This window comes from Pimephales promelas, chromosome 14 (assembly GCF_988280905.1).
Source record: "Pimephales promelas chromosome 14, fPimPro1.hap1.1, whole genome shotgun sequence".
Taxonomy (NCBI): domain Eukaryota; kingdom Metazoa; phylum Chordata; class Actinopteri; order Cypriniformes; family Leuciscidae; genus Pimephales; species Pimephales promelas.
In genome coordinates this window covers 5,071,459-5,082,474 of record NC_142782.1, presented here as the reverse complement: position 1 = coordinate 5,082,474, position 11,016 = coordinate 5,071,459, and the positions used below count along the sequence as shown (strand labels likewise).

At 34.5% G+C, this 11,016-nt stretch overlaps 1 protein-coding gene across 1 annotated transcript in view; it reads left to right on the top strand.

The window, feature by feature from the left end:
• Positions 1-1,514: 1,514 nt before the first annotated feature.
• The window catches only part of gfpt1 (glutamine--fructose-6-phosphate transaminase 1), a 39,555-nt gene continuing 30,053 nt past the window's right edge, over positions 1,515-11,016 (top strand). The window contains exons 1-7 of the mRNA XM_039674626.2: positions 1,515-1,627; positions 7,815-7,922; positions 8,040-8,147; positions 10,254-10,379; positions 10,474-10,532; positions 10,617-10,748; positions 10,829-10,890. Coding sequence (XP_039530560.1) covers positions 1,621-1,627; positions 7,815-7,922; positions 8,040-8,147; positions 10,254-10,379; positions 10,474-10,532; positions 10,617-10,748; positions 10,829-10,890 — 602 coding nt within the window. The 5' untranslated portion in view covers positions 1,515-1,620. The remainder of the gene's footprint in view (positions 1,628-7,814; positions 7,923-8,039; positions 8,148-10,253; positions 10,380-10,473; positions 10,533-10,616; positions 10,749-10,828; positions 10,891-11,016) is intronic.

The window sequence follows — 11,016 nt, the reverse complement described above, 5'->3', positions numbered from 1 at the left end:
AAAATCAGTTAACAAACCTGTATTTTGTCTGGTACCCAAAAGGAAGCCGGAGATGAAGTAATGATGATAAATGATTAGGGTTTACTGAGCAAGCTTAGTTGCATATACTATTTCAAAGCTCAGACTTCATCCCTACTTCATCTGGACTGCATTGATGTATGACCGCTGTCTTGAAGCTAAACACACGTTGGTATTAGCAATCCTTAGATCCTTCAAGAGACATGGGTTTCTGAGTGTATCTCAACTGGATGTTTTTGTTGCTGTAAAAATACATTTATGTATGTGAGAGATGGCAGATCTTTATAAAACGATTTCACAAACGTATGGTCTAACCCTCTGGAATTAAAGTTTTTGTGCTTCCACATGTGCACTCCACAATTTTCCAGTGTTGACTTGTTCTGAACATATATTCAAGGATAAAATAATATTTTATTTGTAAAAAAAAAAAAAAATCCAAATTGTTGCTCACAATGCAACATTGTCCATTGTTTATCTGCATTATTTTCTGCATTATAAGTTTTAGAACTGTAAGATTTTTTCATGTTTTTAAATGAAGTCTGCTTTATTAGATGAAAAAAAAATGACAAACAGTAATATTGTGAAATATGAAAATTTAAAATGACTTTTCTATTTTAATACATTTTAAAATGTAATTTGAAAGCTGAATTTTCAACATCATTGCTGATTACACATCAGTTTTTAGTGTCACACAATATGCTGATTTTATGCTCAAAAACCATAAATTATTATTTTCAATGTTGAAAACAGTCGTGCACCATTTTCACCCCCAACATTCTATGATGAATAGAAAGTTCAAAAGAACAGCGTTTATTTAAAATATAATCTTTTCTAACATAATAAATGTCTTTACTGTAACTTTTGATCAATTTAACAACTCCTTGATGAATAAAAGTATTTTCTAATTGCTTTCCTCCCCCCCCCCCCCAAAAAAAAAAATTTCTTACTGACCCCAAACTTTTGAATGGTAGTGATTATAACAGCTTTCCATTTCAGATCAATTCTGTTCTTTTGAACTTTCTATTCGTCAAAGAATCCTGAAATAAAATTGTAAAAAAAAACTGTTTTCAACATGGCTAATAATCATAAATGTTTCTTGAGCATCATATTATAATAATTTCTGTAGGATCATGCGTATATGATGTAATGATGCTGTAAATTCAGTGTATATACATACATACATATATATATAATTTTATATATATTATATTATATTTTATATATAATATAAAATATATAAAATAATATATATATATATATATATATATATATATATATATATATATATATATATATATATATATATATATATATATAAATAGATTATATTATATGTGTGTGTGTAAAGAAAATATTTAACTAAAGATGATGCCATTTTCATCACTTACCGCGACACGGTGACGGCGGACTCGCATCCTGCTGCCACGTCTAAACAGACTCTGTTGGCAGGTAACTGAAAGACAGACAGCCGAATCAGCCAATCACCGGGGCCGAGATCGAGGCGCGGCCAATGACAACCAATAACAATCATTGTGGGCGGGTTTTCACTGACAGCCTTTCAGAACGAGGAACTAAACCGCTTTTGGCAGCAGAAACGGAGACATGTGTGGTGAGTACAGCAATGAAAGCTACATTTTTATGTTATATTTCAACTAATAATATACGTGACATTTATTTAAGCTACACGCGTCATAGATTAAAGAGGTTTGGAGAGTAATAGGCAGATATAAAAGCCGTTGGAGGGAATATCTACTAGCATTTAGCATCTGACAGAGGCTGTCTGAACATCTACAATAGTGAGCCGCCTACATACTTCATAGACAGCATTTTGGGCATCACGAACGCGGTTATGGTGCTAAAACGTTTTCTTGATAGACATGCCCTTAATGTATTAATATTCAAAGTTCTTTGAACCTATGAGTTTGTTCATACATTTCTTGTTTCATTAAACCATCTAGCTGCTAGATAATATATTACCGCAAAGCACACTGTGTAATCTTGTTTGATAAGATACATATTGTTTACCATAGTGTCTATTCATTCAACACCAAACATCCCATCATTTATAGATGATCAGACAACTCTTTCCAGTGGAACAAGTCACACAACGTCATTTAAAACGACCACACCTCTAATTCAGGTTTGTTTGGGTGGCACAGGCACATACTGTTTTTGTGTAAAAGAAGATATTTTGAAGAATGTTGGTAAGTAGACAGTTGATGATAACCACTGACAAATTAAAAAAAAAAAAAAAAAAAAACTACTATCAAAGTCACTGGCTACCATTAACTGTCTGGTTACCAACATTCAAAATATCTTATTTTGTGTTCAGCCAAAATGCAGATTTGGAACAACTGAGGCACAGGTAAATGATGACAGCATTTTCATTTTTGGGTGAACTATCCCTTTAACTTAGTCTGTGCTTTTAAAACCTCTGAGGAAAAGGGCTTGAATAGGCTACAGAGGTAAGGAAGTGATAAAGAGAGATAGAACGACCAGCTGGAAGTTCTTTTCCCAGAGTTTTTTTCAGATAAGCTAAATCTGTGTGACCTCTCCTTAAGATAGACAAGACATTCAGGGGTTTGCAGACACAACCTTCACGAACGGCAGGGATTTTTGGACGTCAAAAACTCACAAAGCGATTAATAGTCTAACGTTTTGGATCAGATGTGTTGTAGATTGTAGACATTGCCTACTTTAAAGGTCATAGACATATTGTTTACACACTGTATAGATGGTTATTTACACACGCACACACACAGGTACAGCAACACTGTTAAATTCTATGGGTCAAAGAGAGGGTCGGAGAATAGTTGTGAAAATCTCAATATATTTTTTTTCTACAAGAAACATTACCTTGTTAGTAACTAAAGTGAAAATATAATGCTAAATGTTTAGATTATTGTCCCTTTTAATGTTAGTTATTTGGAAACATGAAGTACTACTCTTCACACTGTTTTAGAAAAAAAAAATCCCTAAAGTTAGCTACACTATTCAATAGTTAAGGATAAAGAGTAAAACATTTTGAAGAGGAAATTAATACTTTCATGCAAGCAAGGACGCATTAAATTGATCAAAAGGGACTGTAAAGACATTGATAGTGTTTTCTGTCCTGAAGAAAATATATCACAGTTTCTACTAACAAAATTAAGCAGCACAACTGTTTTCAACATTGATGATGATAATCAGAAATGTTTCTTGAGCAGCAAATCAGCATATTAGAAGTATTTCTGAAAAATAATGTGACACTGAAGGGAGTATTTTAAAATTAAAATTAATAAAGGAAACCGTTATTTTAAATTTTTGTAATATTTCACAAAATAAATCCAGTCTTGGTGAGCATAAAAGATTAAAATCTCACAGACTTCAAACTTTTCAACAGTAATGTACAGATTTTTAAAGTACGTCTTTTAGACCGATTTAGTACCAAGTATTATTTTTTTAAAGGTATAGGGGGATGAAACTATTAACAATCCATTCTTCATTAATTTTAGCGAGTCGAGTCATCTGTCTTAATAAAGCAGAGCCTTGTTTGACTACCACACACACACACACACACACACACACACACGAGTGCAGACCACTGAATGGTGCTTCTGTGATGTTTCTGTCCTTTCATAGTGCTGTACTTGGAGTATATGTATCCCCTATGAATATAGGAGCATTTATACCAGACAGTCATTTTCTTTATTTTCACTTTCCTCGTTTCGCTTTTAACACCAGATTTTGCTGAGCTGAACATTGATTTTTTTTTCATGTTTCTTTCCATTAGGCTTCTTTATTGCATCTTCATAGTACCACTTTTTTGTTTGTGGGGATGTATTTTGTTTGATTTGCATTTTTCTAGCGCCTGTCCTCAGTGTCATTTAAAAGGAATCAAACCGGTCTTCTTTAGCACTGTCTTGTGTTATTATCAGTATTGACATCACTCTTTGCTTTGCATATTTTATACTTTTGTCTAGCTGTCACTTTGTCTAGGAGAGTCTTTCACTTTCTTAACTGATTGTTTGCTGTGCTGTTTTTAGAGCCACTGAAGTTTCCCAAAGAATAGCAAAAGCAGTTTGTATTTTTTATGTACTAAATATGATGAAGACTTGGGCCTAAACACTGAAATATATATATATATATATATATATATATATATATATATATATATATATATATATATTAATTTTGATGAAAGTTTTATGGAAATTTAATGAAAGCTTTAGCTTTCTTACAAGTTTTTGTTTTTTCGTCCTTAAAATGAATGCAATTAATCAGAAGTAGCATAACGTAGTGTGAGCTGCTGGTTGAGTTGCACTAGATAAGATGATGAGGGTTGCTGTCAAAGAGATGCTGTTCCCCCACCCCAGTTCCAAAACCCCTTTGTGTGGCCTTCTTAAAGGGACAATGTGTAGGAATAGTGCTCTCCAGCGCCTCGCTTTTTCGAATGCGCGTTGCATCTACGGTAGCTGTTATGTACCTAAAAGCTATGAAAGGATGTCTTCTAATAGCACTTCATCGAGTGTTCATTCGGGTGAACAGGTTTGTTATTTCAAACAATCAGCAACTTGACACAACGAACAAACGAATGTTAGTATGAATTACTGACTGTGACGAACTATTGTAATAAGTAGTTATGCCTTCTTTATATGTTATATTTTTAGATATCATTATCAACTTAACTATAAATGTTCATCTGGCTATCAAATACTGTACACAACCAAACAATGTAAAAAAGCTTTTTGTAAAAAGTAATTAAGACTGTGACATTTTGTCCAGCTGCTGACATAAAATCAAAACTTCCCAGTGTCTCTCCTCAACCTGCAATGCGCATTAGCCGTGTAAGGGGCTGTTCACATATCACTTATCATATCAAGTAGGCTCTAATTTGCTATCGAAGCTTATGTCGAATGCTTTTTCCCCCTTAGTTGATCAGAACAAAAGTGGATGTTACTTGTTCAGAAGATATTTTCCGGTGAAAATTCTTATGTTGGTCAAACTCTCAAAAAGTGAATCTGTGATACTGAATGACAGTATCCACACAGCGCGGTGATTGACAGCAGCACTCGCCTCAAAACACTGTGTTCATGCGTGCTGTTTCATCCCGATTTACAACCCACGTAAAGATGATAATTCCGCGAATAACTGCAGTTGCAGATTTTGAACAGAGATGGTGACAAGGAGAAAAAGTTGCGGACTGCAGCTTTAAAATAAACCATTTGATAAATAAAAAAAATTAGGGCTGTCCAAAAATTAATTGCGATTAATCGCATCCAAAATAAAAGTCTGTGTTTTAGGGGTGTAACGGTACATGTATTCGTATTGAACCGTTTCGGTTCGAGGCTTCCGGTTCGGTACGCATACAAACCGAACGGTTGCTTGGATAATTTTTCCTGCCGGCAAAATTCGTGCCGACGCACACAACGTTGCGCAACATCAAATTGGCAAGCGTAATGAAAGCAGAACGAAACTGCGCTACTCCTTATGTGCTTCACGGATCGTTTATCAGTTCGGACTTCGGACCAGCAACATCTGTGCAGCGCGAGCCGATCTCGATCAAGCAACACTGTTACTACACCGCGCTAAGAGATCCGGTAAAGAAAACATTTGAATTCGCCACTGAGGTAATAACATCGCTGCGAGATCTAGTGAGATGCATCACATTTCTCCGTTATTAACCGTAGATCTCTATTAGATTAAACAGCGCTGTCATGGAAACCAGGAGAAACATTGTGCCGTGAATGAACTAGTAATACTTTCGTCCACAGACCAGCAACATTCACCATGGATTTAATATAGTAACACTAACTGGAACCAGTTTGGCTGGAATGGTGAAATGCTTTCAAGTACTTCACACATCTTTTTCCAGCACTTCAAAATTCAAATATTATATAAATAAATATATATATATTTAAATGTTATTTTTAATGCACTCTCAGAAAAAAAGATACAAAAGCTGTCACTGGGACTGTACCTTTTCAAAAGGTACACTTTTGTACCCAAAGGCTGCATATTGGTACCTTAGTGGTACATATTAGCACCTAAAATGGACATATTACCACCTGAAAAGGACATAATTAGCTCATGAAATTGACATATTAGCACCTTAAATGTACATATTAACACTTAAAATGTACATATTAGTACCTCAAATGTACATATTACCACCTAAAATGGACAAATTAGCTCATGAAATTGACATATTACCTCCTGAAATGGACATATTAGCACCTAAAATGTACATATTAACACTTAAATGTACATATTAACACTTAAATGTACATATTAACACCCAAAATGTACATATTAACACCTAAATGTACTTATTAGCTCATGAAATGGACAAAAGTTTACCTTTTGAAAAGGTACAGCCCCAGTGACAACTTTTGTACCTTTTTTTTCTGAGTGTGTGATGACCAAAACATTATTTGTTCATCCTTCAAAGATGACCCCCATTTATAAATCTGAAAGTTTCAAGATCTAGGAAAACTCACACTTATTTAAAAATATTTTTTCTTTAAACAAATAGGAAATATCTCTGGCATTTCTTTCTTTTTGCTGTATCGAAAACGTACCGAACCGTGACTTTAAAACCGAGGTACGTACCGAACCGTGATTTTTGTGTACCGTTACACCCCTACTGTGTTTACATAATATATTTGTGTGTGCTGTATATATATATATTATTTTGTATATAAATACCTATGTATGCATGTATATATTTAAGAATTATTTGCGCTTAAATTCTGTATATATATATAAATACATAATCTATATTATATAAATAAATATTTTATATATGAATAACACATTTTCTTAAATATATACATGCATGTGTGTGTATTTATATATACAAAATAATTATATACAGCACACACAAATATATTATGTAAACACAGACTTTTATTTTGGATGCGAATTATCGCAATTAATTCTTGCAGTTTGCACAGCCCTAATATATATATATATATATATATATATATATATATATATATATATATTTTTTATTATTATTATTATTTATTTTTTTTAACGACAGATAAGCGTCAATTTTATTTTTGTTTAATGCCAATTCAATATTATAATCTTAAATTATAATTATAATCTATTCATCCATAAGAGGAGCGGTGTCCGTATACTCAATGCTTTTAAAATGGCAAATAATCCTTCTGATCGGTTGGTATATTTTGCTTTATACATTTTAGGCTTATTCTCAGATTCAGATTGTGTTAGGGTGCGGGATTATTAGGCCATTTTAATCGGATAATTTGACCAGAGAGATTTAATTTTGTCGGACATTTAATTTTTTTCGGTAATTACTAGGGTTGGGTATCGAGAATCGAGTATCGATTGGAACCGGGAATAACTTTTCGTTTTTCCCGGAATCGTTCAAAAGTTAAAATTTCAATTCCTAGTTTCGATAATCACAGTTCGCCGAGCGGAAGAAGAAACGAAGAAGCGTCTACCGGAAGTGTTGGCATAACCGCGCGAGTCGAACATGCTTACGTCGGCGGTCCAAAGTGTGGCTTCACTTTTCTAAAAAATAATGAAATCTCGGCAAAATGCAAAATTTGTGACAAAAGGAGTATTTGTGACAGAAGGAGTATTTCCTTCAGAAAGGCCGTTGGTTAGCAAGGTTAGCTAAACTTTTTTGACCCTGCCTCTTAAAAGAATCGGAATCGAGAATCGTTAGGAACCGGAATCGGAATCAGAATCGTTCAAATTCAAACGATACCCAACCCTAGTTATTACCAGACAACGGAAACCCTGTTGTCCATACTGTAAAACACACTTTCTTTTTCTCTCTGAAGGAATCTTTGCCTATCTGAATTATCACGTGCCTCGCACCCGCCGTGAGATCCTTGAGGTCCTTATCAAAGGTCTGCATCGCCTGGAGTACCGTGGCTATGACTCCGCAGGTCAGGAACACACGGCTCATAAAACTGAACACACACAAAGACACACAGACTTACAATTAACTCTTCTGGAACAGGACCCACTGATCTTGAAAGTAGTATTTTGTTTCTGTCTTGCAGGTGTGGGTATTGATGGGGGAAACAGTAAGGAATGGGAAGCCAACTCCAAGAGCATCCACCTGATCAAACAAACAGGAAAAGTGAAAGCCTTGGATGATGAAATCCACCGTAAGTAATTGTGATCGTTTTGCAGGTTCAGGTTAAAGGAGTAGTTCAATTTAAAAAAAAAATTTGCTGATAATTTACTCACCCCCATGTCATCCGAGATGTCCATGTCATTCTTTTTTCAGTCGAAAAGAAATTAAGGTTTTTGATTAAAACATTCCAGGATTTTTCTCCATATAATGGACTTCATTGGGAACCAAACGGTTCAATGTCCAAAAGACACTTTCAGTTCAAACTGCAAACTGTTCAAAGGGCTTTAAACGATTCCAGGCGATGAATAAGGGTCTATCAAGTGAAACGGTCGCTCATTTAAAAAAAAAAAGAACAAAGTTTAAGTTTTATAAGCTCAAATGCTCGCCTTGCCCTGTACTGCGATGTACATTCGTGACTCTCCTGTTCGAACTCGTTTATCAAAATGAATGCATCTTTTTAAGAGTCAACTCGTTCGTTGAATTAACCAAACCATTTTTTTTTTATTTTTTATTTTTTTAAATGAGCAATCGTTTCGCTTGATAAGACCCTTATCAAGTTTGCAGTTTGCACTGAAAGTGTCTTTTGGACCTTGAACCGTTTGGTTCCCATTGAAGTCCATTATATGGAGAAAAATGCTGGAATGTTTTCATCAAAAACCTTAATTTCTTTTCGACTGAAGAAAGAATTACACGTACATCTTGGATGACATGGGGGTGAGTAAATGATCAACAAAAGTTTTTTTTCAAAAGTGAACTACTCCTTTAAGGTCCAAAACACACCCCATGCCAATATGAGAACGCTTCTAGAAGCTCAACTTCACAAGGTAATGTGCTACGAAATGTCACAGCGTGAACCACAACACATTGAAGTGTGTATTTCATTCTCAACATTGCCGCAAGAAGCTCTGTAGTGTGCATCAGTGAAAACTGTCTTCTAGTTCCTGTTTCTTATACTAATAAACAGTTGATAATCTTGATGAGCAAGTGACTGCTGAAACCAACATCAACGTGTTAACAATGTGACAATGACAATAAAAATGTCAAGTTGACACACCTATCCAATTCTTGCAAGGAAAATAAAAACGTTTTAACATTTTTAAAATCTGCTTCCCTGTTTATTAAAAAATGAAAAACATTTGTCCTTAAAATCCAAGTCATGTGCTGTGTGCCCCACAAAACAGTGGTAATAAATTATTGATTCTAGTGCTGGGCAACGATTAAAAGTTTTAATCGCGATGATTTTGGTGATTTTTTTTTTTTTTTTTTTGCATAATTTTCTTGCAATTAATCACATTGTTACTCGCAAAATTGAATAATTATTTTCATTGAATTATAATCAAAATATTAATAATAAAAAAACTGCATTAACAAATAAAAAAATGTCGGTAAGTTGCCCAGCCCTAATTCATTCATAATATTGTAAAAATACTTTTTACTGTGGAAAATATATTTAGAAGTCCACATTCATGTGTATTTAAGCTGTGGTAAATTTATTTTGGTTACTTTTTACATCACATCACTTGGCATGCTTTTTTTTACTGCTTTTTTTCCCCCTATCACATATTTTAGTTATCATCATAAATTAGCATTCAAACGTTTTAACACGGAAAATTCATCCTGTGAAAAATGTTTTGAAGTTGGACATTGCATTATCATGTACTTTAAAACCAGTTAGCGGGCTGAACTTTTGGGAAATCGAACCACAACTTAGAGATATGGCTAGTAAGTGATAAACATTTTCCAATGGTAGTCCAAATTATTTATATATTTATACACACCATATTTCAGCAAACATTTTAGTATATCTTCTCAAGGGAAAATACTATAGAAATTCTAGATAGATTTTAGAGTAGTGAATGTGTTGCTTGTGTAGCAGTATAGATTTACTGTCCTCTGAAAATAACTCAACACACAGCCATTATTGTAAAAAGTGAAACTTAGAGTACATTTCGAAGAACGTGTTTTAAACTAGATTTCTCCTTTTCTTTTACATGTACAATGGGTTGCATTGGCCAAGTGCATGCATACTTGTGTAAAGAATATTTCTATTTCTATATATCTCTATTAAGTGTGATCATGGCACTATTTCTTTGAAATATGAGATTATCAGTTTGTATTTGAACATGTTCTTTCACAGGGCAGCAGGATGTTGATCTTGATGTGGAGTTCGATGTGCACCTGGGAATCGCTCACACGCGATGGGCCACTCACGGAGCCCCCAGCCCTGTCAACAGCCACCCGCAAAGATCAGACAAGAACAACGGTCTGTTACCAACAGCCTGCTTTTCATTACAAATGTTTAGTTGGACAAATCTGTGAAAGAATGGATCATTTTGATTTATTTAATTTGCTTGCAGAGTTTATTGTCATCCACAATGGAATCATCACCAACTACAAAGACCTGAAGAAGTTTCTGGCAAGTAAAACATTTTGGCATCATCTGTCCATCCATTCATTCAAACAACCAACGTATTGACCACTTGTGTTTTTATGTGTTCAGGAGAGTAAAGGTTATGAGTTTGAGTCTGAGACGGATACAGAGACCATCGCCAAGCTTTTGAAGTACATGTATGACAACCGGGAGAGCGACATCACCTTCGCCACCCTCGTTGAACAAGTCACCCAACAACTAGTAAACACTTTTCTGTCACCTTGACAAGAGAGGATCTAAAGCTCATGAATGATGTGGTAATAAATGCCTTCTCTATTTAGGAAGGAGCTTTCGTCCTTGTCTTCAAAAGTGTGCACTATCCAGGAGAGACAGTAGGCAGCAGGTAACATCAACCTGATAAACTTAAAGTCAACATATGTGCTTAAATAAATGTGTTTTTTTAAAACGGGCGATTCCTCGTAGGTTTATCATGATTTTCAAGTCAGCCTTTCTCGCTCGTCGTTGTGAC